General features: G+C 45.9%; 3 protein-coding genes across 16 annotated transcripts in view; 1 reads left to right on the forward strand and 2 right to left on the reverse strand.

Annotated features, from left to right (window-relative positions):
* Window positions 1-26,801, forward strand: part of LOC125969320 (sorbin and SH3 domain-containing protein 2) — a 63,949-nt gene that overhangs the window by 23,257 nt on the left and 13,891 nt on the right. For 2 of the 14 annotated variants that reach the window (XM_049721231.2, XM_049721239.2), the window contains exons 1-6: window positions 14,054-14,700; window positions 22,999-23,054; window positions 23,154-23,577; window positions 24,382-24,408; window positions 24,467-24,585; window positions 25,718-26,062. In XM_049721231.2, coding sequence (XP_049577188.1) covers window positions 23,412-23,577; window positions 24,382-24,408; window positions 24,467-24,585; window positions 25,718-26,062 — 657 coding nt within the window. In that variant the 5' untranslated portion in view covers window positions 14,054-14,700; window positions 22,999-23,054; window positions 23,154-23,411. Of the gene's footprint in view, window positions 1-14,046; window positions 14,701-18,413; window positions 18,591-22,998; window positions 23,055-23,153; window positions 23,578-24,381; window positions 24,409-24,466; window positions 24,586-25,717; window positions 26,063-26,801 lie in introns of those variants that run through there. The other 12 variants (XM_049721241.2, XM_049721234.2, XM_049721235.2 and 9 more) reach the window with 12 other exon arrangements.
* On the reverse strand, window positions 1,766-7,324 carry cyp4v2a (cytochrome P450, family 4, subfamily V, member 2a). The gene is made up of 11 exons (XM_049721256.2): window positions 6,973-7,324; window positions 6,735-6,847; window positions 6,219-6,304; window positions 5,902-6,092; window positions 5,568-5,637; window positions 5,359-5,485; window positions 5,108-5,266; window positions 4,906-5,008; window positions 4,554-4,688; window positions 4,114-4,293; window positions 1,766-3,986 (listed from the first exon to the last, which is right to left on the reverse strand). The coding sequence occupies exons 1-11, from the start codon at window positions 7,160-7,162 to the stop codon at window positions 3,808-3,810; spliced, it is 1,533 nt and encodes a 510-aa protein (XP_049577213.1). The 5' UTR covers window positions 7,163-7,324; the 3' UTR covers window positions 1,766-3,807.
* tlr3 (toll-like receptor 3) lies at window positions 7,485-11,421 on the reverse strand. The gene is made up of 5 exons (XM_049721255.2): window positions 11,047-11,421; window positions 10,319-10,738; window positions 10,045-10,239; window positions 8,050-9,902; window positions 7,485-7,920 (listed from the first exon to the last, which is right to left on the reverse strand). Exons 1-5 carry the CDS (start codon window positions 11,233-11,235, stop codon window positions 7,683-7,685), a joined length of 2,895 nt encoding a protein of 964 aa, XP_049577212.1. The 5' UTR covers window positions 11,236-11,421; the 3' UTR covers window positions 7,485-7,682.

The following is a 26,801-nucleotide window of genomic DNA, read 5'->3' on the forward strand; positions in this document are numbered from 1 at the left end:
GACGATATTCTAATTCTGACCCACTTGTGTGCCTGTCTGATGATGTTCTGAATATCCACGTCTAAAGACGCAAGGAGAGAGATGCCGATGACATCATCAGGCTCCCAAGTGAAGCTCCTCCATTCATCTCGGATTACTCCTCATTGACAAACGTGCTTTTGCTCCATTCACCCACATGGGATAGAAAACTCAAAACGTGGGTGAAAAATGTCTGTCAGCAGTTGCACTCAAAGGGCGGCCGTGCTCTTTGGTGGCACACGAACGTGAAGACCCCCCGTTGTCTAGCTCCCGAACGTCACGAGCAAAAACAAACAAAAAAAGTCTTACTTTCAGGGGACAAAAAGTTAAGAACAAAATCTGAGAGGGAAAAGTCATTCTTCAGAAATAAAAAAAAATATTTTCCAGCAGAAAGTTATACTATTTGTTAAAATGTAGGCGTGAAGCAGAAAATGTATCCTTAAAATAAGTAGAAATTCAAGGTTTGGGGGCAGACTAAATTGTGCCCCACACATCCTGCCTAGCAACAAGTGACCTTGCAGGCAGTACATCTAAAATATTAAGTCAGCTCCTAAGTTCCTCCTCAACTTCATGACACTTTTCCATGCTAGCAAAATGTCATGACGAAACAAGCGTCAAACAATTAACAGCGTCACTTAATGTGATGAATGTGATGGGGACTCACCTTGAAAGTGATTTTACGGGGCATTCTGCCAGCAAGGTGTCTTTTACAGGCCCGCCGCGCTCTCTCTTTGACTTGGCCCACGTCCATCTTTGAATATTCATTGACAGACACTGGCCGGCCGAATTCATTTGTCATGATGCTTATCGTATGGCCGCAACATTTAAATATGCACATCGACAAAAGTATGCGCATGATTGACTTCTCTGTGACAGAATATTCGGCGACATCGGGGCTGGCGGATGCCGTAGGAGACGTTCAATGACAAATGGAGTGCTTCATTTAATCAAAGCTATTTTTTCCGTTTGTTTTTTTCTTTTTTTAATTAATTTATTTTTTCAAATCAACTCCAGCCCTGATTAAGATATTTGGGAGTGCAGTAATTAATCAGTGGCTTGGTGTGTTAGCCACTTCAGCCTGATAAAATGCCTCCTTTTAAGTATCCATGCGGGTAAAGAATTTAAAAAAAAAAGTGTACATTTATTTTTAATTATTTAATACTTTTCATACTTTGTTAGGGTCTTGACGAGGACTGTTTTCAAAGGTTTATAAGAAACTGCTAAGCAGGGTTTATTTTTTTTTACAGGCAGGTGCGCTAACAAGCTAGCTTACAAAGTTTCGGACTGCCCGTTCATTGTTGAGTCAGTCAAAGATTGACTTTTAGACTTGCAGAGGGTGGTGTGAAAATGATAAGTGACCTAGCGTCTGTACGCTATTACACCCCGTTATCATCCCGCGCACCTTGACTCCGCCCCCATGACCGACCGCCCGTCCTTCCCCCGCCGTACGCAAAGAATGGGAAGGGGCAGGCGTGGCGCCGCATACGGAATGCTTGGTGCAGCGTGATTAGCATTTGCAGGGCAAAGGGGCAGAGGGGAAGCGTTTCGAGAGGCAAAGTGGGGATCATTAGTAAGGGCCAAAGTCAAAGCTTCAGCAAGGTTAAAGCACGTTGGGATTCTTGTTTCCGAACACTGAATAAGAAGCACTTTCTGTACTTTGACTCTTAAAACCGATGAGCACACTGGGATATTAAATTGGGATTTTTTTTTTCCTCACCTTAAAATAATAAATGGGTTGAATGGAAAGTTTGAGAAACTCAATTCAACTTTATTTACATAGCACTGAACGATCCTATTACAAGAACAAAATCTTGAGCGCTCATCGATTTGTGATGGACCGATTTTTTTTTTTTAGGATCAATGTCAATTATTAGTAATGAATTATATTTGGCGCTGATTTGCAGTAAAAGGTCAAAACAAATGAGCAAGAATAAACAAGTCCAAGTCACATGACTTGAGTCTCACACCTCTGCTAAACACGATTTGTTTTGACAGTTTTTGGCTAGGGTGGCGATCGTAAAGTTCAAAACCCCCTCAACCTGATCACAGTTTGGAATCCCAACCCCTCACGTGCCTTTTAACCCAGTTCATGTCGTTTTCAGGGCTGACAGAGTTAGCCCAACAACAACAAAAAAGAAAACCCAATTATTTAAGCAAATACGTAACATAAAATGATTTTTTTAAGGTTGCTTTATCTTCCCTGTTTTTCTTGCATCCCACTCACCAACCTATTTGGTTCACATCCTTTTGACTGAGCGCGGCACCTCCCGATTGAATCTTTGTGTTGCGTTAATGTCTTTTTAATGGAGGAGGAAAATGACCTGATTTCTGTTCAACAAGACGGCAAAAAGGAACACGGCGAGGGGAAGACGCGTGGGCGATTATGTGTGTGTGTGTGTGTGAGTGACTCGAATCAAGCCAGGGAGGTTGCGGCGTGTCATGAAGCGCTCCGGTGCTGCTCAGTCAGGTCTTGGCGCACTGTCACTTTCTGTCCTCGTCAACGCTTCGTGCGTGCATGCGTACGTGTGCGACGTCTCAGATGTGTAGCCACAAATGAGACGATGCCTAACCCTAACCTTTTTTCCCGTGTCCTGAGGCAGCGCTAGAAACAATAAAAGAAAATTGTTTTTTTTTTGGTTTGGAGTTCTGATCGCAAAGACGAAGAGTTTGAATAAAATCGCGATCTATCTTGCGTCGTTTCTTAATCGCGCTGCTGCCTCCTTGTGAACATTCGGGTGAACTACATCGTGTTGGAAAAGCAGGCCAGTGCTGTCATGCGTGTGTCATCATTTTTAATCATTCTGCCCAGTTAACTTATTTTTCACTCTTCTTCTTCATCGTCCTCATTTTCGCCATCCTCCTCTTCCCATCTCAATTTCCACCTTTTTTTTTCCCCCCACCAGAATTGTTCTGGCTTTCTAAAGAACTCGGCCAGCATCGATTATGCCGCTCGTTGAATAATTGAAATAATCGTCATTCATTCATCATGCGCTGACCTCTCCTATGACGATGAAGATCATTTGTTACGCTGTCCTGTCAACATTGGTCATTTATCCTCATTGACCTCAATGGGCTACCGTAGTCGCATCGCACTCCGGCATCAAAATGATTCTGAACTTGTTTTGATGTAAATATGTATTATCGCCATAAGTGTTTTCCATTATATTAAAAATAATTTAAAAAAAAAATAAAAAATTGTGACTAGAAATGAGAATAAACAGCTAACTAGCTTCTAAGCTAGCTTCTAAGGCTAGCCAGCATTAGCATTGCGTGAAGCGTACATCGAGGTCGTTTTGCTGTAACGGAATCTTGGGAAGACTTTGAATTTCGTGACCTTTGCGCCGCTAAAGTCTAAACAACCCGCGACGCACTCACGTAAATGTGCATAAGATAATGAACAAAGCTTATCTTTACCGACGTTATCGGTGGGACATATATGGGAAGAAAAGGATTAAATATGCCGTAACTTTAGTGATTGCTATCTAAGGTGCTTGCTGGCCTTGTGGTTATGAGGATGTATTTTTGATCACACTCCCGTTATGAAACCTGAAATATTGATTTTGTATTCATGTAATTCAGTATATACATCAAACAATTTTTAAATTAGAATACAAATAAAGGCTATGTAGAAAAATTCAATTTCAGATCTAAATTTGACTATGACTTGGGAAAATATTTTTTCATGTTGAATTAATGCAGAAAGAAATTTACATCCAGTACTTGGTATTGAGGAAAACTATTGTTAACAAAAAACTTCATTGCCTACATTTCATCCTTTCACAAATTTTTTTAAAGACTCGTCTGGGCTTTGTCGCATTTTTCCAACTGTATCCAGATGCCGCATTCGGGCCGCAGGATGAGCCCAGCCGTCGGACTCAGCTCTTCACGTGTCTGGCTAGTTTTGACGTTAAAGTTACGCAAAATGGAAGATAACACCACTTTTTCCTCCATGAGGGCAAAGCGTTGACCTGGCAGAGTGGGAAAACAATGAGAAACCAAATATAACATTCAAATTAGCATTAGCACAAGGAGAAACATTAGCATGATTATGAGACGTATTCCCGTTAGCTTTAGCATCATGAGTTTCGTTCTTACCGATGCAGTTGCGAAGTCCGGCAGAGAAGGGGATGTACGCATACGGCGGTCTCCCGGTCACGTTTTCCGGCAGGAAGCGTTCGGGACGGAATTCCTCGGGCTCAGGGAAGTAGCGAGGATCCCGGTGAAGAGCGTAGGTGACGATGATGGCGTTGGTGCCGCTGGGCACTTTAAAACCATCTGGCAGAATACCATCAAATATATTTTCAAAAATGAATATTGCGGACTAATGCATGTATTCCGGTTGTCGCTATTAGCATGGATGGAAATTTATCGATCAGAACCTGCTGCGATCAAAGCTAACATAAGCTCCGCTATTATTTTTTGATTAGACTAAAATAATAGTCAAACAATGGGACTTGAATTGTACTCCAATCTTTTCAGACATGTTTTGACCCTCAACGGCCACCGTACACAGGATAAAGTTAGCTCATACGTACTGATTTTGGCATCTTCGCAGAGGCTGCGTGCAAAAAAGGGTACGGAGGGAAAGAGGCGTAGGGCCTCCTTGATGACGCACTCCAAGTACTTGAGCTGCTTCAGGTCTTCCATGTTGGCCACGCGGTCCGACGCACCTTTGGACCCTTGGGGTTACTAATTTTGACTTGGTTACCCCGACATTTCTCTGAAGGCTAGCAAGGCACTTCAAAGCAGCTGAGAGCAGAACTGAATCATGCCCCGCGTGTGTGTGTGTGTTTTGGCTTTTTGGATTTTCACAGCTCTCATTTGCCCGAAGCGCAACTCCAAACAAACACATTAAAGGCACTGAGTCAGAGTGTGAGCGTGTGTTACCAAACACTTCCCGAAGCTCGCGTTGAACTTTGCGGTGCACGTCGGGGTGAGAGCCCAGCAGATGAAGGGCCCAGTTCATCGCCGCTGCCGTCGTGTCGTGGCCCTGCAAAAAACAACACCACGTTCATGTAACTCGAAGAAACGATTTGATATTATCATTATAAATTTAATTCAAAGATCCATTTGAAGTGGGGATAGCAACCCTGAACATGAAGGTGTCCACTTCCTCCTGGATGTCCTGATGGCTCATGGAGTTCCCGTCCTCGTCTTTGGTCTTGAGCAGCATGTCCAGGAACGCTCGCCTCTTCCTGGTCTCGGATTCGTCCTCCTTCTTGAGACTCTCAGCTCGCTCCCGAATCACCTGACAGGAGTTTGTTCTTTTGAGTCTCCCTAGAGTGAAATCTCCGATGTTCTGGTTATCTATTCATTCATCTATATGAGCAGGAGCCTTACCTCATACGTGAATGAATGTAGCAATTTGAGCGTGCTCTCGTGCACGTTACCCTCGCCAAAGTATTTGTATGTGAAGTCGGGCCAGAACCATGGCGCCCTCTGTCGGCGGCTGATGATGTCACTCATTCTTGAAGCAAACGCAGGCGCAGTGTATTGTTTCTTTGAACTGCCCAATGCGTTTAAAAAATGAAACATACACTTCAACTTACTTGTAGACACTTTGGACATACTCCGACTCAGAATTGCTTTGTGCGTAGATTTTCTTTCCCATAGCAGTTTCTACAAAATAGATACAGAACTGCAAAATTATCAACTTGTTGTGATTCCCTTCATTGGCAAGATGAGGATAGAGAAACAAAGTCGACAAAAATATAAAAATCTCAGTTGAATTGTGCATTGTCTATTTCATTGGGCTTTTCGGGCACAATTGAGTCTGCCCCTTGATTTCTGCCTAGCAACAAGTGACCAATGTGATGTGATTGCATCATTTTCATTGGAACAGATCAGAAGCCAATTAGTATTTTTAATTTGAATTCCACTGACCGCAGATGATGTCCAGGGCGCACAGCGTGATGTAGTTGAAGCAGTTGAAGGGGCCTTTACCCGCCTGGGGGGCCAACTTGTTCACCAGAACCTCAGCCTGTTCGTTCATCACTTCCAGGAAGTCCTGCAGGATGGTGAAGTGGAACGTGGGCGTCAGCATCTTACGCCGCTGGCGCCACTTTGGGCCTGTGCTGTCAAAAGTGACAATTTGAAAATTCATTTTGAGCACGAGTTGGAAAAACTTGCCCCCGATAGTGTCATAAAAGTTCTCTATAGGACCGAGCCCGAAATTGAAAAGGTCCGTCGATCTGGAATACCTGGTGAGCAGACCGGTTCCGAGCCAGGGATGGAGGAAGCTGTAAGTGATAGATTTGTCCATGTGAACAGGGTTGCTCACAATTGGCTATAAGGAGGGGGAGAAGCATCAAAAACATAAATAAACTGCCATAAACAATATACAAATATTCATCCATTTTATTACATTGCTTTATTCAGATTTCAGCAATATTATAATAATATTCTACACATGATTTATTTAATTTTATCACTGGATCACTTGCTGCCCACCCAGCGCAATAGAAGACAGATATCCGTATAGATGGCTCAGCTCCTTGCCGAGGAGAAAGAATACGTGACGGTCTGTACCGTTATGCCGAATGTCTTGTTGGATTTTTCTTTGGTATACTTGTTCAGATTCGCTTTTACTTCTGCTTCCTTGCCTGTTTCTCTGTTTGTCCCCACATGTGACTATAATATTGTAGTGGAAATTGTGAAACGACAAAATGCGGGGCGGGGGGGGAATAAAAAGTGAAGCACTTTTCTTTATACTGTACCTCGACAGTCTCGGCATGATAAAGAATCACACATGGCACGGTCCCAAGCCAGAGTTTAATCAGCGGCATATTGCGGAATTCTTCTACATAACCCTGAATTTGCTGGAAGAATTCTGCAAAATAAGGTACGACTGATCGCATTTGGGTTTGTACTTGTACACCTTTCAAGTCGTGGAAAACATTTCTGTCTTGGAGCCAAAACGTTTGAGCTTGCATCTGCACCGCGACGTCCACTCACCTACCGCGTCGGTTTTCAAATCCAGCGCGTTGCCAATGAAGGGATACGTGCGGCTTACGGCCGGGATGGGCCTCATGACCATCCAGTTTTTCAGATACGTGCTCAGCTGTTTGTACGTGAGCGCCGCCAGAACCAGAAGCAGGCCGACGCCCAGCAGCGGCACCGAAACACTGGCGGCCACGATAGCCATGTCGCTAGGCTGTTGTTGTCTCGGAGTAGCGGGGGTTTATATAGCAAGTAGTGGCCCAAAGCGCCCTTTGTGCTGTTTATCTTTAACTACAAATAGGTCACTGTGTTTAAAGTTGGACTCTTTATGTCATAATCAGGTAGGCGGACCAACCAACTGCCAATGGTTCAAGGGCTGATGGCAGGGGGACTCTGACAAGCTGCTGTAGACTGGTAACAATAGTTGGGGACCCCAACGCACGGCTGATATTGGTCCTGATTTTAAAAAAAAGATATATTTTTTTTAGCCTATGTAAAAAGTTTGTCACTGAGATCAGCGGTAACTCTTCTTTGTCTGTTGGACTTTACTATACTGCCACCCAGTGGCCAAGGCCAATCCCGTGTACCTAATGAAATGTCCGATCACACCAAACAGTGTCAAATCTGGTTTGCAGTAGCATTTTTTCCGAGTCCCGGTTTTCCTGTAGCATTGGCGCCAAAGTGAAATCAAATCCCCGAACCCGTGGCATAATTCGCAAGGTGCTTTAAAGCAGGGGTGGGAATCGATTGGTCATGCCGAGGGCGATGAGCAGCTTCTGACGGAAGGCGACCACCCGTTCCTTGTGCACGGGCCAGTGGAGGACGCAGCGTTGCCTCAGCATGCCGCGGCGCAGGAAAAGCGAGCGCGATAGCTTGTAGTCGTGTACGTCCTGCAGGAAGACCAGGATCACCGAGTCTCTGCTGGCCTCCATCACCTGGTGCAGCGCTTGATGGGCCTTGAAGCTGCAAGGCGGGGAAACCAAAGTTATGTTAGTCTTATGTGCGACTCGGTGATCAGAGAGTTATGCTAGCCGTTTGTTAGCCTGAGCCATCTTTCCTGAAGTGGTTTAAAAGAACAACGAACAACGGTACCGTCTGCACCACGGATCGCTGAGGAGGCTTTCGGTGACCACAAAAAGGATTTTGCGGGAGTTCCTCATGTTCTCCACGATGGACTCCAGCTGGGACATTCCTGGCACCGAATCCCGGTCCTCCACGCAAAACTTGCACGCCTCGCCCTCCAGGGGCACCATGGCTCTCTCCACCCAGTTGCCGTCCTCCTCGGCGTGAATGATGTAAGCGTCGTATTCAAACTGCCGGCCCTCCTCCACCGTGGCGTCGCTGAAGCCTAAAGCCCGATTGACCAGGACGTTCCAGTAGAACTGGATCCTCCAGCCGTGGAAGCGCAGCAGAAGCGCCGTCGCGGTCAGCAGCACCACCAGAGTGCTGCTCAGTATGTAGAGCGCGTGGAATGGCGCCAGGTCCTTGCACGAGAGCGGGTCGAAATCTTTGATGGAGCGGTTGAAGTAAGCCAGCGGCGTGTTGCACACGTAGTGGCCGGGGATGTTGCTGCTGCTGATGTTTGTGGTGTTCAGCCACGTGATAAACCACAGGATGCTCTCGCAGGTGCAGTCGAAGGGATTCTTATCCATGAGGAGATAGCTAAGGTTGGCCAAAGGAATCCGGAACACCTCGGGCCTCACGGCCGTGATCAGGCTCCTCTGAAGACGTAAGACTTTCAGGGAGGTCAGGCTGTCGAAAACGGAGTCCTTCAGGTTGTTGAGCAGATTGTTGCTAAGGCTGAGCTCACGCAGGTTCCTCAGCCCTCTCAGCGCCTCCACGGGGATGGCGTCTAGTCCGTTGCTGTCCAGCTGCAGGCTGGCCATGTTCTCCAAGCCCTTCAGGTAGAACACGGGGCCGCCAGGATTGGCGTCATTCCACAACCGCGCCAGGTTGTTGTGTTGCAAGTTGAGGACCTTCAGGTTTGCCAGTTGGCTCAGCAGGTTCGCTCTCAAGTTGGCGATGTTATTGTTGCTCAGGTCCAAGTAGACCAGCTTGGATAAGGGCTGGAACGGAGAACCCTCCAAGTTCAAGGACATGGCCGTCAGGCTTTTACTCAGCGTTAGGACCCTGAGAAGGGGAACGCCGACAAACGACGTGGAGCTAAGGCTGATGGTTTGGTGGTTGAAGGACATGTGAAGCTCCTGAAGTTGACCCAAGCCTTGGAACTCCGTCCCGCTCAGAGTCTGCTTGATGAAATTAAAATCAAGGTAAAGGTGGGTGAGGTTCCCCAAATGGGAGAAGGCGCCGTATTGAATCTGCAAAATGGCCGCCGCCGTCAAATTGAGCTTCAGTAACGGCGACCCGCCGAGTGAAGCCAGCGTCTTATTGGAGATGCTTTTCATTGATGCGTAGCTGCTCCAGCTCAGGTCCAGATATTTGAGACTTTTCAAGCCCGTAAAGGTGCGCTCCGTAATCTCCCGTGCTGAAGTCCTCTTCAAACACAAAGTCTCCAGGTCGCCCAGCGGCCGGAAGGAGAAGTCGTCGATGATGGGCGTGGCGGAGGTGTGACTTTTCACCAGAGCTTTTGTCAAGTCCAGCTGCTTCAAATTACCGAGACCCTCAAACGTCCGCTCGGTCAAATGCTTGATGTTGTTTTCCGACAAGACGAGCTCATCCAGTTTGTTGAGATACTGGAACGAGCCCGGTTGGATTTGACCCAAGCCGTTCCCGGAGAGGTCCAGCCAGGTTACGTTGGTTTGCTGCAACTCTTTGAAGGTGTTTGCGGTCAGGGTGACCAACTTCATCCTCCGCAGGGACAATTTCTGGATAGACGTTCCCGACAGCGCTACGCAGAGTTTGGAGATGGCCGTCGTTCCCATGTTGCTCCCGTCCATGATGAGGATACGAAAGTGGGAAATAGTCTGCAAGGAAGCGGGGTCCACCTGTGGGGAAAAAACATGGCAGCTCTTTGAACCCCAAAACCCATCCCGCATGTCCTACTCAGGCTAACTTGATTGAATTTGATTGAAAAGCTACCAGTGGCCGATACCGGCACTGGCCCCTCCCTAATAATTTGTCCCATACCGTTTTGATGTTGGCGGATTCCAGGTTGAGGACCTGCAGAGATGCTGAGTGGCTAAAGAGAGCAAAGTCATCTGCGGCCAAAGTTGAGAAGGTGTTGAATCCCAGCCTGAGCTCCACCAGGTTGGGCATTTGAGGCCTGGAGCCCAGCTTGGCCGAGTTGAGATTGTTCTTAGACACGTCCAGGAATTGTAGATTCTAAAAAAAATACAGGTGGAGTCACATGACTTGAGTTGACTTAAGGGGCCCAAAGCCACCGGATAGCGGATCCTACTACCTGTAGCCTGGCAAAGACTTCCCCTTTCAGTTTCAGCCTGTTGCTCGACAAACGAAACCTGGTCAGGTTCCCGCAGGCGCTCAGATCCTCTTCCTGGATGACGTGCATCTCATTGTGGTCCATGTTCAGAGTCTGCAGCAGGGGCAGCGTCCGGCACAGTCCGCCGTCCAGCTCGGTGATGCTGTTGAAACCGACGTCCAGGTGCAGGAGATCCGCGTAGGGGGCCAGGGCCGCTGGCGGGGTCCGGCTCAGGCGATTGTGGGACAGATCCAAGCTGGTGATGTTGCCGGGGAGGTCGGACGGCACCGCGGTCAGGCTCAGGCGGCTGCAGTCGGCCGTGGTGCCTTGGATGTGGCAAGTGGTCTTCTTCTGGGAGGACTCGACGAGGAGAACCAGCGTGAGGTGCCACAGAAGGATCACCTGTAGGAATGGCAGGCAAAACATGTTGGAGTGAGTGGGAAAAAAAACTCCAATATATAGTTTTTTAAATCTTTTTTTTAAAAATGTGCTAAGACCTGTCATCATTACAACATCAATAATTTCATTTTTTTAATTTTATGTAGACTGCTGCAATGAATTTCCTCTTTTTTGGGTGGGGAGAATTATTCAAATAAGCCGCACGTTCAATTAATCACCCCCCCCCCCCCCCTGTTTGTTTGTAAAATGAAACAAAACTTCATTTCATTCATTTTTTTTTTCTGTCATTTACTCAGAGGAAAGAGACTTACCAAGTTGTTCCCGTCTCTGCAGCTCATGATTTCCAAACGAAGTTGTATTTCCTCCGTGCAGACATCAGAGACGTCAATAAGCTTTGTCAGAGCAAAGAAACACGGACATGAGATTTCCTCCTCCGCTTTCACTTCTTCTTTACGAGGTTCGTTTTCAAAACACACACACACTGCAAGTTTCAGCGCCATGCTGGCAAGCGTGAACTTGTCTGTTGGGTCTCCATTTTGGCTCCTTCAGAAGGTTCTCTCTGCGAATGATTCAGCTGTCATTTTCCAAGACATAATCCAGGTCAAACATAAAAAAAACAAATAATACTTCCTGAGTGGGCGGTACTTTTACGTACTTTGGCACACATGCGCGCATGCACACACACGCACGCACACGCACATGTGCGAGAATCCAAAATGAATCTTGTTGGCAAACTCAACCTGCATGAATGCGTTTGTATTTCGCTGGCAAGACAAATGACCGCTAGAGGGCAGCAAAGCTCTAGTAATCTTCTGTTGTCTTACTATAGCGACTGCCTTTGTATTTTTTAAACCCTCATTTACATGTTAGGTGGCAATTATTTTCCGTTTATTCTGGTTAATTTATTTTTACACTTTTTTGACAGTCAATAATGTTGGAAATGATTTTGTGACAGTTTTACCTTCAATTGTAAAGCCTTTGCCCTTTTTAGTATTACTAGTATTATTATATTAATAGTCTGTATTTGTTTATTGATTTATTCTTTAAATATTTTTAAGTGACAGTAGTTAACACAACAGCAGCTTTCTGTCTTTATATTCCTGAGAAGAGCTTAACTTCCTTCAATGTTGAAGTCCTCCTCGGCTGAACTGTTCTTGTGGGTCATCATCATCCGAGCCACGTTTCCTAAAAAGGAACAGGAGACATTCAGAGTCAAATTCCTTATCCTAAAAAAAATCCAGCAAAGATTTAAGAACGATGGAAGATGGTCTGCTACCTCATTCACCCAAGATGGCAGCGTCCTGAAAAGCAGTGTGGTCCCTCATTCAACCCCAAATGTCTGCATGCAATAGGATTGCACCACTGCAGGGTTCTTAATCACCTTCTGTCCCCCCCACCCCCTTTTATTAATTGGATTATCAGGCCCATTTCTTAAATATAGAAGGCAAAAATCTACCAATAGGATTTGCAGCTTAACCCGAGAACAATCAGGGAAAGAATTCAGAAAATTTATTTGTAAACATGCTTTCTTCTAAGAGGCTACTTACAAATGAAATGCTTGAGATTTTAGGAACTGCGCACAATCCTGGCTACTAGACTTCCTCTACGCTGTGGTAATGTACTTAAAAAAAAAAAGGAATATATTAAAACCTGAAATACTGCTGAACACCAAAACAAATCAAAATAAAACAGACAAACACAAATTAATTATTTATGCTATTCTAAATAAAAAAAAATAATACATTTAAAAAAGATTATCTTGAATTTGAAAGAAAAATACAAACAAAAAATCTGCCTGGCTGCGATTTTGCTTTTTGTTTGGGTATCTTGTGATGTTGCCCCGCAAAATAAAAAATCTAATATGAAGTAGTCATCATTGAGACAGACTCATCATGTCATCCAAGGCCGAAACAAAACCTGTTGTGCTGTACCAGTCTTGGCCTCAGTGTAATCGTAACAATAACGTAACAGGGCAACGTGTATCGCTCGTTGTGCTTTGATAGACATGAAGAGGTGCATTGCATAACCCGCGCCAGCTTCCCTGCTTCATGCCCTCATAAGGAGAAGCATAAAAGGTGCATGACAATGTTGGCTGCACAAGCGGGATGGAGTGCCAAAGAAGAAGCACGTCGGGAAAGACATGAATGAAAGTGGACAGAGATTAAAAAGGAAAACAATTTCGGAACAATTTTCCCTGGGAATTTAGCATTTAAAACTGCCCAGCCACTTGTTGCTAGGCAGAATTTGTAGGGCACAATTAAAACTGCCCCATTTGCTTGTTGCCATAACTATCAGGGCACTTGTTGCTAGGCTGGATTATAACTGTTGTAGGGCTCAAATTTTTAACTGCCCATTAACTTGTCGATTTGGTAGCTTTAGTAAATTTCCATTAAAATTGCCCATCAATAATCAAGCTCTGAGAATTCTTCCTAGCAACAAGCTCTAATTCAGCCCTATGAACTCTGCCCGTACGCCAAGCGGTAGTTCATTCGCAGGTTCGAGGATTTTAAAGAGCTCTTAAGACAATGAAGCTGGCCTGATATGATGTCATTGCCAGACCATGACTTCATCTACTCAAAGCGCCCATTCAGCACCATCACGCCACCTTCTAACGCTGTCCAGACATCTGAACTTCACCGTATCAGCTGTTCCAAATGTGGATCCCTTTGAGAATGGAAAGATGTGAGGGCGCGGCGATTAAAAAAAAAAAAAAAAAAAAATGTGCGTGCCAGGCTGCTGGTTTCACTTTATGGATACCAAGAGAGAAGATTCATTAAGAGATTCATTATAGACTTGACTCATTATGCTTATGATTACATGCTATTATTTACATTAGCATTTGTTAGGTAAAATGAACAACGTTACATGTTCATATTTAATCTGGGCAAGGTAGCCAGTGATTAAATGGGAGCACAGCTTCAACGACAACACCAATACATTAAATGTGCTCTCCATCATTATCTAATTGCCCCGCCATTAGTATATTCAATAGTAATCCTGGATTATCACATCATTTTTGCCCTCTTTGTGATAACAGTCAAATTGACTCAAGGGCCAACGCGTAATGCACAGAAGAGCCGGCGATAAAGAACTAAATGCAACACTCACACAAACATGAATGCACGGACACAGAAAAGGTCTTGTTGACACAAAGGTCAACTATCAATAAAGTTCTAAATTTGAACTCCTTAAAAAAAACACATTGAAATGAGTGGCATGTCATTAATCTGTTCCAGCCCAGATTATATTTGTATATTAAAATGGTCACACATACATGTTTAAAAATGCTTTAGCATCTGTTGCTCTCTCAGTGTATAGAAAAAGTTGCTAGCAGGCTAACTCTAGCCCGTTGCCGTGGTTACCCCGTGCCAATTACTCCCAGGCTATTGGTGGACAAGAACAATTTAGAGAAGCCATTTTGCGCAGTACTGCTCGATACACAAAAAAACACGGGAACAGTGGTGCTTGCTGACGTCATCCTGCCAAATTCCGAACCACCGGTTCGTCGTAAAAGGACATGCGCTCCCCCCTTTTCCGCCTCCCGTGAGGGTACTTGTCCTTGTCGCTAGGAAAAGACAGAGAGCGGGAAGGAGGAGCGGACAGGGAGCCGGGGGACGAGCCAGAGAGCAGCAGGCGGGAGAGCGAGCGAGCGAGCGCAGGCAGGCATCGGACAATTTCGCCGCATTGCTATTCGATCCGGTCCACCCGGTGACCCCCCGTGAAGAAGTGGGAGTTGTCCGACTCGGTGAATCCACCAGGCAGGCTACTAGTGAGCAGGTGGACGGACTCCTTAGTAAGCAGGTGGACGGTCGCTTGCTTCGCTCGCTCCTCGCTTGTGTGTTTTACGTTTACGCGCGTGAGTTAGTTTTAAAGTGAGGTCGGTCGTTTATGTATTTATTTATTTTATTTATTTATTGACATGGAGGACGCCGACAGGCTAGCCAGGACGGGGCTGTTTTGCTAAGGTAAGGCACCTTAACGAAAATCTCACCTTACGTCATCTTTATTCATTTTGTACGAACCACCATTCAGTTTTAATTTACCAACATGTCCGTGATATTACTAGCCTAAGTGACCCCTGGATGTCCGCGCCAGGTACCGGGGCAGACGAGTACAGGCGAGCCGGCTGGGGTCGCCCGTTTTGACGCCTTGGCGCGTTCGAGTGAGCCGCTCTTTTTTCCGGCACATTTATGGAAGAGATAAATATAAAAAAACGATGCGTCTGTTCTCTTCATTAAGACCCTGGAAGGATTAAGACGTGGAGTGATACCGTAAACAAAAGCCTAATGGTCCGATTGACTGGTTTTATCCCTCAATGCCGCATAATCGTTTTTGTCATTCACTGCGTATTGTAAAATGCGTTCTGCAATATTCAGCAAATGATTCACGATTAATCCAGATTATTTTTTCACGTATGTACACAAAATAGGGGACCAGGATTTTGTTGGTTAGAAAATATGTCATTAAATAATTGATCAAGTGTAAAAAGAAGTTAACGATCTGCTATTCTTATTCTAAATGAAAGTGGCTTTAAATTTTGGGACCAGATTTGAACAAAACCTGTTTTTGCCAATCAAGCAATTATCAGAAAGTACACCCCAAATGCCTTAAAAAATGTCAATTTTTAAACATTTAAATCAAAGTGTCAGCTAAAAGTTTGGGAACGTCAACATGTAACCAACATAATTTAGTAGTTTGTCAACAGGTTTAATTTTTTTAACCTGAGGTATTTGCTACCTAATTGCCAGTTTTGCCCAAATTGAGAAAAGCTTGTGAGTAAAAAAACAAAAAAAAATTCCTTTTTGTATAATACACTTTAGATGTTTGATAACCTTCTGGGAAGATTTTTTTTGTGGACCCCCAAGAATTACAGCTCCGGGGTCCCCAGTTTGACCGCCACTCGCTATCCAAAACAGACCCATTGTGGTCATCTACTGCTATACAACTCGACAATTTAGCCTCAGGTTAACTCTTGTTTGGCATCGTCAAAGGAATTCCAACTCGGCTATGAAATACTGCATTCTTCTTGCTATTTTGACCCTCCTGTCATCGTATTGAAACTTACTGGTATAACTGGTATGGAGGGATGTTGGTAAAACAGTAAGGCTTCTCTGAATGGGGGGGGGGGGGGGGGGGGGGGCGGTCCGGGAGAGTGGGAAAAGTGTAACACTATCACTCCGGGAACGTCACGCCACTCCCATTGTGGCCTACCTGGCCTGTGTGCTACCCAGCAAAATAGAAGTGATGTGGGATTTAATGTCGTATAATCGTTTTATATTTCCTGGGTTAAGCTCGTAAAACGACTTAAATGCCGATTTCATGAGTAGTCGTCATCAGATAATGTCTCGCTTGTAAACAGAGGTGCACCTGCCAACTTGTTTGGAGAGTGTGTGCGCGTGTGTGTTTAAGTGTGATAAGTCAAAGTAACGCAAGCTTTTAACAGTGCGAACAACAATAATCGAGACTTAACTGGTCAAATTTAAGCCACCGTAAAGCTTTTATGGGAAAGTGCGTTTTTGTATATTCACGTGCAAAAACAATATGAATAGAAAAAATGAATAGTTTTGTACGACTATCGGCTTTTTTTTTTTTTTCTTTCACACCCTGCTCAGTATTTTCATATTTTTGTTTCCAGACTTGTTTTCGAAAAGCAGATGAGTCAAGTAGCACTGGAAAAGCTTACAAACTGACAGATACGAACGATACGGCCTGAGCTTTAGCTTTAATGACATAATCCTTTGGAGATTAGACTTACTAACTGTCGACAGCGTGAAGTTTTTTTTCTTTTTCTCCCCCCCTCTATCTTGCTGCCTTAACAGCCTGCAGGCTCTGTTTTTATATTTTCCTGACATTTATTATGATGGACAGAAAGGAAAAACACAAAAATGGCAGAAAGCCCAGACCTCAACACCATAGTGACACAACTCATTTAAGTCATGGTGACAAATTGCGGCGTGGTGTCTTATTAGCGGCAATTATTTGAGAAAATACGGGAACTACAAATGTAATCATTCGATGGCCCTAAAACTGAATGTAGCATAAAATCCTTTTGCTCAGCTTGCCGTCAATACGAAGTCGTTAATGGGGTACTTTGGCCCCCTTTTTATGTTTTTATTGGTCCCCTGATAGCTCTGGAGGTTACATCATTAGCGCCCATCGCTTGTCAGCTTTTCGCCATTCCTCCGTGATCCTTGGCACGTGAGCGGGAGATCTGGGAAAGCGCAGCTGTTCCGACGTCCCGGCCCGCCGCTTTGCCCGAGCGCCCCTCCGATCCCTCGGCCAACTAGGCTCGTGTCGATTTGATTCCCCCTGCGTTACCGCTTTGTCACCGACACACTTGTCGAGCCAGCGGCAGTTTCGTTTTTACATGTTGGCACTGAGTAGCTGTCCCTTGCGGCGTCATGGTTGATTTGCATATTTAAGGTTAAGGCAATGTTATTCCTTTGTCCCGTCTGATAAAACCGGAGTCACATTTGCATGGCACATTAGCGCTAAGGCTACGACGAAGCGGATAACCGGTTGTGTGTATTTCTGCGATCCCAGACGGCGTGCTGCACAGTAGCCGCTCGCGTTGGTTTTAAGTGTCGGCGGGGGTCTGAATTGGAAATGCTAATATCAGTCGTTACATCATCCTTCTGGGAATAGCAGCCAGTCTCGAGGTCTGACTGTGTGTATAGTCGGACTGGCTGCGTGTGGTCACGTCCAAATATATACGCTCCCGGATGAATTACACTGCAGTAAAATAATCAAATGACGTGAGGCGGGACAACGCACGAGAAAGTTGAACGTATTCGTAGTGAGATGCAAACTGCGTAGGAACAGACCAACAGATTTTGATAAAGCTCGCCGAGCTGAAGCCTTGTTAGGGGTCACTGGCAGAAAAAAAAAAAATAGCCAATGACGTGGATTGATGTCATTTCAATTTATTGTGTAAAATTGATTTCAAATATGAGTACAATTGGCAAGGAATTTTGGTCAAATTTCAACTTCAGAGGCTTCTTGGCTTATTTATACCCGCTGCCGTGCCATTAGCGGCGAGGAATGTTAGTGTGCGTGTCGGGCAGCGTCGCCACGTCTCGCGGGGCGACGTGACCCGTTCAGGCGATCCAAGTGTCACCGCAGGAAAGTGAAAGAAAATATCGGCGGGTGGAATTCGACAGGGTTACGTGGAAGTCAAACGCTCTTGCATAGCTGCGCGTTGACCACGTTGATACTGAATAATTGTGTAAAAAAATAAATTTGTACTGATTCAGATTGTTTACTCAAGTTTTCAAAAAGTCCTGTTTTTATACAAAAGCACTATTTATTTTTTTTGTGACCACATTTTCAGGCGTTTGGAACCAATTAATGACATTTAAATGAATTTCAATCAGGAAAATTGATTTCACATTCAGCCAAATTGAGTCACTGATTCAAATGGATAATATATTTTCAAATTGACTTTTGCATTGACAATTGACGCTAATTATATACAGTAAGTCGGCGCAGTTCGGTGCCAAGCGTGACATGGTGGAATGCGATAAAATAGAAGATAGTCGGACCCTGACACGTTGGGGGTGGGCTAACGTTCCAGTGTCTGTAAATAGCAGGATCTGATCACCGCTTCACCCAAAGAGGCAACTCTCTTTGCCAGTCACTCTCGCCTCCCCCCCCCCCCCCCCCCTCCCCCCCCCCCCCTCCCCCCTCTCTCTCCCACCTCACTCTGTTGTCCATCCTGAGCTTTAAACACATGTCGGAATACAGCCCCGACAGGACGGGGAATTCATTCCGACCGTCTGAAAGAAGGCAGGAAAGCTTCCAAGAAAAATCCAAGGATAGGTGAAGGAAGTGAAAACATCTTTTTGCTTTGATGAGGGTAAGAGTTGAATTTTGTTCGGAATGTTGCACCTTGCCGGTCGAGGGGTCATCACCGGGGTCAGATGTTGCCAACAATACCCTGGCCTCTGCCGTGACGTTTACTAGAAACTGAAAGTTGTATGCTAGAAACGATGCTCTTAGCTGTTTACCTACCTCGAAATTCCTTTTTTTGCACCCTTTCTCTCCTCGCTTGAGGCTCTTGTTACACTTTTTCACGCTTGACAAAAAGCCGACGCCGGTGTGCGCTCTGTTGAGGAACGTCACCTCAATAGGTGTGCAATGATGGGGTGAGTTCCGTTTGGGATATTTTTAAACTTTATGGTAGTGGCTTTATATCAGGGTTTAAAAACCACTTACAAATTGGGAGATGCGTCGTCTTCTGCAGCCAGCCCAAAATGGGCTTCGGAACCCTGCGATGTTTTTGGCTGCCCTAGACAACCTTAGAGGGCAAAGGGTCTTATCTAAAGGTAGTAAATATAGCAGCACCCCCTGCTAATCAAGTCGCTCTTATCTCCGCACTGGACACTTAACGCCGGTACCTGGGGAATCTGGACTATGCGTACGGAATGCCGCTGATAGGCCTTCTTCGCTTGAAGTGGGCTTCAAATAGCAGACCCTTATTGGAATAGTTTGCTCACCTAAATGGAGCCGGTGGGAGGGAGCCTTTTTCGCATTCACACAGAGTAAAATATTGATTTCTTATTTGGGTTGGAGGTGCTCAGAGACCCGATTTTTAATTTATGACTTCAGTTTCCGCTAGAAGCAATATCAGACAAAACAATTGTTTTTAGACCGAAAGGAACTTGTTTTGTCGCGTGTAGCTCGTTCGGCGGACGACATCAATTCATGGCTCAGCCCGGTTCCAATTTACATTCAGTCCATGTGTCCCTTCACACCCCCCCTGTGCCCTTTCCGCCGCCATCCAGAGCCGCGTATAGAACCGACAAGACGCCTCCACTTGTCACATGTAATCCCGTCTCCTTCCGCGCCCTCGACTCCAGAGAGTCACCGGGCTTGTCGTTGCATAATTGCATTAGCGCTCCCGTTGCTCGTTAGCGGCGCCCGTGACGCAATCCGCCGAACACACGGGGGCCCCTGTGTCGCTTGCGCCGCCGACGGGCTCGGGGTCAGCGTATCGGCCTCCCGACGGGCGCTCCAGTAATGAGTGGTGAGGTTGAACAAACAAGGCAAGATGACAAAGACTTGTTGAGCGTGGGGCTGATTAAAACCAAATGCCGAATGCCATTGCGTTGTTTTGGATAGACGACATGCTGATTAAAACCACCATCAACTGCGAAATAATTTTTTTCCAGCATAACACACAAGCTAAGCCAAGAACCAATATGAAGTTGTTTACCAAGCAGATGTTAGACGAGCTTAATTTGCTTGCGTATTTGTAGTTGTTTTGCATGAAAACCGACCATAACAATTATTTTAATCCAGCCGGCATCAAAGTTTGAATTTCTTATTTTTAATTTGTTCTTTACACGTTACGTCTTTGTCGCGAACGTGACAGTTTGAGCGCCCTCCCCGTAAATCCAGCACAGTGTCCACTCGAAATGCCAGCTCAGGTCTCGCATACTTGGCATTGCGTTGTAGTTGAACATTTACTCTGTGGAATCCTGAAGGGGGGACTGAAAAAGCAAAACCTCAGTGAAATGTTTGACTCAGGCTGCAAAGTAGCAAATGAGGTCAGCACTCTTGTGCCCGCTGCCTCACAAGGAAATGTTCAGACGCGCTGAATGCTAAAATCTTGCTCCGACCGGGTCAACCGATTTAGTGGGTGATCCTTACTTCATAAGCAAATTTGGAATCATTTAGTACACCTACCGTTAATCTCAAATTCAAGTAAAGTTCGACTATCAACATGTTAACTGAGCTAATCGATGTTCGACCGCATTTTTCCGAGTGACGAAAAGTTATATCTCATTGTACAATCCCAAAAAAAAAAAAGTCCGAAATTTTAAGTCTTCTATTCCACTTGAAGTGAGTTCCTTTTGAGTCGCCTAAATTTACTGCGGTTTATCCAGCGACTGTAATTTAGGCTATGGTGTACCACAAAAAAGACGTCCATGCGTAATCATACGCCAATGTAATAACCGTGAGAGTGTAAAACCAAAAAGTCACAGCTGCAGGTGCTCAAAACCTCAACTTGATCAAAACCAACCATGTGCAGTATTTTGTATTTGTTTTTATATTTTTTTTTGGTTGACCCACTTTTGAAAGCATCTGTCTACTGCTAGAACAGCATCTTTTTGTTTTAATAACCAGATGCTAACGATGCTAACAAATGAAACCGCTAAACAGACGGGTGGATGTGCTATTTATGTCAAGAGCAGGCGAGAGTGAACAAGGGAGATAAGCTCGATAGCCTCAAGGGTCCTGACCCCGGCGCCGTCCGTCTCTGGGACAGCCACCCAAAGGATGTCAACAGATTAAGCTCATCAGACGATGGATTTAAAGACTCGAGGAACTCGTTCGTAGCTGATACAGAAGTTGTTCTTGTGTGCTGAAAATCAAATATCCCTGCTCGTTATCAATGAGGTCCTCGTGTAAAAACTTCGGTCCCTCCGGAGATGTGACATGAATGTCCTCTGAGACACGGCGGGTCTGCCGACTAGCCAACAGGAAGAAAAACTTTTCCCAAATAAGGCTTTCATTCTTTTAAATACGGCATATTTTCGTGAATGCATTTCTGGGGGTCAAAACAACATTCGGCCTGGGATTCAAAACAAGTCCGGCAGGTCCAACTCTTATGTTGCGGCCACCTACCAAAACTCCCAACTGAAAATTTTTGCCTCGCCTGCAAAATCGAGTGAGCTTCACGAGGTTGCTTTCGTCCAGCCATAACATTCGTAGCGCAGTCGCAGCTGCTGTGACGCCGCAGATCTGCCCCCGAGAAACACGATCCTATTTACAAGCCGACCATCATTTGGATGCCGCCAGCTCGTGACGCCACCTCTCATGATTTACCCGCTCCGCCCGGTGCGCGCGCCGCTCGCAGATAGATTTACGAGGGACGGCGTGCGAAGGTGAAGATTGACTCTCCAGGGGCCGAAAGTATCCCACAACCCACGGCTCGATATAGACCCGGCCGGCGTCTTGTAAAACGCTTTCCCTCGGTTAAATATCGATGATTTACCCCTCTCGGAGCATTTTATGCCTCATCCAATTCATAAAACCGACACCTACGGAAATAACTACAACGAGAGCCGCCTCGGCTTAACAGTCCCCATTAGGGTTGACCCCAAAAGGTGACGCTGCCGTTATGAGTCAGTCATACTTTTAGATCGATAAGTAAATAAAAAATTCAACGGAAAAAAATGTTAAGACACAATTTTTAATTTTCTAGACAAAAAAATGTATACCTCTGTTGCTGGAAGAATTAAACATCTGCAGCATAAAGTGCAGAAACGCGTATAATTGGTCTTAAAGTCTTTCTGACGATCAATTGTTGTCGTAGACGGTCAACTTTGTTTCAGCCCTCGTTCCACGAGCACGCGGAAACGAATCGCCTTGTTTGCGAGGCAGCCCGGTGTTAATGGGACAGTCGATGATGGTGGTGTAAAGTGCTTCTATTTGCGTTAGCGCGCGGAATGTGGATCCACGGCTAAGGGGGAAGTCATTTGTGCCTTTTGCGGCACCTGCCGAAATGTTTTGTTGCCGTCGCGGTGGCGCTCATCCCGGCTGTTTATATGCGTGGATGACGCGAGCCTCGATTTTTGTCTCAATCCAGGTCGTAAATGTGTCAGCTAGCTTAACGGCGCGCCCGCGTTATCCCTTCAGTCGGTAGCCCGAAGCACTTAGCATTCATAAGGCCGCATGCCTTTTCCCAAAATGAATCCCCCACGTAAGTGGAGCCTGTAATGAAACCTCGATAAATTTTATGTTCTGTACCTTTTTGTAGCATTTATATTTTAGTTTGAAGAAGCTTTTTTTCGGGTCACGTTGATCCTTTTCAGGGTTTGTTTTGGTTCATTACAGAAGTGGTGAACACGCACTTGCCGGTTTGTCCAAATTGTATACGAATCGCAAAGAATCTCAGTCTTTATCGTTATGTGTGGGCGGAGCTCGGCAGCAACGTTTCTTTAATGTAACGAGTTTGTCGCCAGAAAATCGAACAATGAAGCTAAATGACACGGCACGCTAGCCATGCGCTTACATTACGCGAGCCATAACTCGAGTCTCACCGTGACGTGCCACTCACAAATGCGGCCAGCCGGCCGAGTCTTTTCGGTTTTCAATTTCCTCCATGGCGATCGCGCCTTCTTTAGCTTAGAGCGACACGAGAGAGTTATGGGCGCAGCGAACATTGCGTTCTATATCGTGTGACCTGGACGCTGTGGCTAGAGTCAAAGACAAAATATATATTTATAAACGAAAAAATCTTTTTCTGATTTTTGCAGGACGGCGCGTCACCCAGCTTTGAATCTCGACAAAGTGCTCTTCAATATGAACACAGGTACGGTCGAAATTCTTAGCGTCACTCATTTGCCGCTCTGGCGTCGGTCCATAATGAGCTCAATGATATTTGACTGAGAACCTCGATGTGACTTGGCAGTCGTCCCGAGCAAACTCGCGTACTACTGTGCCAGCTGGAGATGAGCGCTTCATCTTGAAAATCTACACGCACGCGCTGTGCCAAGGTTCACATTGTTCTCACCGTCAACAACCCGAAAGAGTTGGCGCACCTTTTCCACAGCGACAAAAAAAAGCCATGTTTAGCCGAAATCGATTGTTCAATATCAAAACTTTTTAGGTCACGCCAAAAAAAAAAAAAAAAATCATTTTGTTTGTGCTGCTGTGATTTTCTCTGTGCATGTGCTTTGTTTGCGCCGTGTGTTCGTCTGCATGCGTTTGCTGTGCATGTGACCACCCGGCCGGGATGTTCTCAGACAGCGGCGGATGTGCTCGCAAAAGCGTCGCCGTGACGCTCACGCTCTCGCCCATGAAGAGGGTCCAGAGCTCACCCAATCTGGCCTCAGGTACTAAACCCCCCGCCCCCTTTCCCAAGTGAACAAAGAAGGCATAGTTTTAACATCCTAATATAGCAATGGCTCTTATTTTTGTTGTGTTATTTTGTTGCTTTTTGTTGTCAACCTTTGGGGGTTTAAAAAATGTCATCTTGGTCGTTAAACTCACGACAGCTTGCATCTGTCATGTTCTGCTTAAGCCCCTTGTGGTTTTTAGACAATCATACTTCGTTTTTTTTTTATCCAATCTTAATGTTTATATTGCCTGTTTTGATTCAAGGGCAACATTTATGAGTTGAAAGGTCCCTTAACTTTTCTCAAAATACCATCCATCCATTTTTTCTAAGAGTGCTTGACTCCATTGGGAGTCTATCACAGTTTAATTTGAGTGGACGATCCGGTGCGCATGTTTCTACAAATATGTTTTTGTTATTTTTTCCCAAGGTTGCAATCAACAATAGGGATTCGGTGATGAAAAAAGGGCCGAGTTACAACAAAAGCTGTTTGAGTACACTTTGTTCAGGGTCACTTAAGCTGTGTTGGATTTGTTGTGGTGCAATGTTGGAATCTGGACTCATTGTTCACAATTCAGTGGGACCTCGAAAGTGTCCCCCTGAAGGTTTTTTTTCTCCCACCTTTTGGAATTTCACCCCAAAATGTTGCTTTAAATGTCTTGAAAGTAAAAGCAGCAGTTTCTTGGGATACAAGTTTAATTTGTTTCTTAACCACTGGTAACTCAGAACTGGACAAGTCCTGAAATTTTTCCGGATTAAATCTTTGACTTTTTTTTTTTTTGTGTGTGTCGCTGTTCTCCAGGGAGTGATCCTCACTCAACAGACTACAGTAAGTCTTCTTGCGTTTTATTCTGTTTGGCTACTGATGCTAATTAAGCCTCCTTCAGGTTCTTGGCGGTCTCACAGCGCAACCGATGGCCTTAAGAACGGCGACTCGATCAGCTCGTCTCTGGCCGCCAAAGGCTTCCGCAGCGTCAGGCCCAACTTGCAGGACCGAAAATCGCAGGTAAAAAATCTCTAATAGTCTTGAACACTTAAGTTTTCGACTTCTGGTTTGTCATGTGACAATAATCGAAACGGATGTGTTTTTTATTTTTTTTTAACTTGGATTTGGTCCGCAAGGATGACAATCACATACCCTCGCCCCCTTCACGAAAAGATAGCTTGCATTTCACGCCAGCCATCGCTAACCCTTCCGCCTCCAACTCACTCACTCTTTTAGCTGACAACCTGAGTTCCGGAAGCCAAATAATGTTCTCCCACAAAGAGCAAGCAACTTTAAAAGAGTCCTACACTTTTACTCGCGTTTCCTCACACACGGAAAGCAGCGCTAACTCTCTCCCGAATGACGCATCGGCTAACACGCGAGTCCAGGAACGCAAGGTATCCAGTCTGACACTGACCCCCGTCACCATCCCAGATCCGCCTGAACACCTTAACGTTGAGACCGCAGCAAGCCCCTCCCCCCCTCCTCCCGTGCACCTCCTGACCACCCCTCCTCAACCCTCCACAAGGACCTCCTCGCTCTCCATCAAATTGTTCCCGGAAAGCCAGAAGGATCCAGAGCCTTCAAACCAACCCGCCGCGACCTCAACTCACGCACCACCACCATCACCAGGTTTCGATCCATCTCAGGACCTGAAGTCTCCTCCGGCGGTCCCACCGAGGCCTTCTCCTGCTGAGCTGTTGGTACAAGAAACAGACAGCTCAAATTCAATTGAAGATGATCTTGGTGGCAGCAAAGTGGGGAGAAACAAAAACCACACACACCGACTTGTATCGCTTTTGGGTTTTTCCAACTTGGTGCTGCCATGCAAGCGAGTCAACTAACTTTGGTTCTTGTCGTGTGTGAGCATCTTGTCTGACCCTCTGTTGTGTATTACGTAACTGCAAGTAAGTGTAAAGTACATTATATGGACAGTGCAGATGGGGTTGCGACGACCCTCGGTGTCCATGTAGTCTATTTGCACTTGGACTAACGAAGCCTTTTCCATCCACAGCATGAATCAATGAAGACCCGCCGCGGCCTCGTGACGCTTCTCCGTGTTGCTTCTGCTCATGCTTTGTGACGGGGCTGCTAATGAGCAAGGCCACTAAGCTCTCTTCCTCCCTCCCCCCCCTCCCTCCTTCATCACCAGGCCCCCCTCCCCCTTGACTCCACAGCACGTCACTCCCCCTTTCTGAGCCGCAGCTCCGAATCTCTCGACTACCCGTCGGGCCTAATGTCCAAGGGGCTGTCACCCAGCCCGTATGTCGCGAGCGCGGCCGCGTCGCCCCCCGCCTCCCCCGTGACCGTCTCGGCCCTCAGCCACTACTCCTCCTCCACGGCGGGTCTGCTGGACGAGCTGCAGATCTGTAGCCTGGACTCGCCCGGCGCTTCGCCCACGCCGTCGCCCACCCTCAGCCACGTCTCGGTCTTCACCGCCGCTGGCCCCGACGACGCGCTAACAGCCGCCGCCGCAGCAGCAGCCACTGTCACTAACGTAATTATGATCCCAGCAAGTCACCGCCGCATTTACGCAAAAAAGCGCCGCTCCGCCGACTCGCATGGGCTCGCCATGCCGCGCCACCACGTGTTGCTTTCATCTGCCACTAAGAGCCTGTTCTAAACCACCTGCTTGATTCCAGACGTTCGCCCGAGCCCACGCGACACCTCTGCACTCAAAGCGCCGTTCTTTGTTCCTTTCTGTGTAATGCTCCGGCTGTAACTTTATAGCTCTGATTCACGAACCAAGAAAGGTGACTGACATTGAAGTCCATTTTCATTACAACACAGAAGCAAAAAATGACGACCTCATTTGAAAATCAATGTCAGTTTCTCTCCGCGGCTGAGCAAAACCACTTCCCGACTGCTATTTCTGGAGGTGCGAGTGCATCTGAGATGCTTTACACAGAAATGTAAGCTTTAGTGCCTCGTTGTCATTATCATCAACACAAGTAGAACTGTCCTGTAGTTTTGCTTCTCATTCAGCAATATTGTCATCAGCGACTAACAATCGTTTATTCAAATACCTTTTTAATGTGAAATAATTTGTCTCTGTATCACTTTGGATGGAAGCGCTTCCTTCAGAGTAGCCTTCCATCATGTCCACTGTGTGTATGTGCGTGCGTGCGTGCGCTTGACGCTATAACCAAACTAATGGAGACTCGGTCTGTCTGTTGTCTATTGTTTAATTTTTTTGGGACTGTCCTCCTGGAATCAGCCGTCCTTCCCTTTTTAGA

The sequence above is a fragment of the Syngnathus scovelli genome, chromosome 5 (genome assembly GCF_024217435.2).
Source record: "Syngnathus scovelli strain Florida chromosome 5, RoL_Ssco_1.2, whole genome shotgun sequence".
NCBI classification, from domain to species: Eukaryota; Metazoa; Chordata; class Actinopteri; order Syngnathiformes; family Syngnathidae; genus Syngnathus; species Syngnathus scovelli.

Coding starts and splice junctions, on each gene's coding strand:
- tlr3 (XM_049721255.2), bottom strand. CDS start 11,235: ATGGCGCTGAAACTTGCAGTGTGTGTGTGTTTTGAAAACGAACCTCGT. Junction 10,240..10,318: donor AAGTCTTTGCCAGGCTACAG/GTAGTAGGATCC, acceptor TATTTTTTTTAG/AATCTACAATTCCTGGACGT. Junction 9,903..10,044: donor AATCCGCCAACATCAAAACG/GTATGGGACAAA, acceptor TTTTCCCCACAG/GTGGACCCCGCTTCCTTGCA.
- cyp4v2a (XM_049721256.2), bottom strand. CDS start 7,162: ATGGCTATCGTGGCCGCCAGTGTTTCGGTGCCGCTGCTGGGCGTCGGC. Junction 5,009..5,107: donor TGGACACCTTCATGTTCAGG/GTTGCTATCCCC, acceptor TGTTTTTTGCAG/GGCCACGACACGACGGCAGC. Junction 4,689..4,905: donor CGAGCTTCGGGAAGTGTTTG/GTAACACACGCT, acceptor AAGGGTCCAAAG/GTGCGTCGGACCGCGTGGCC.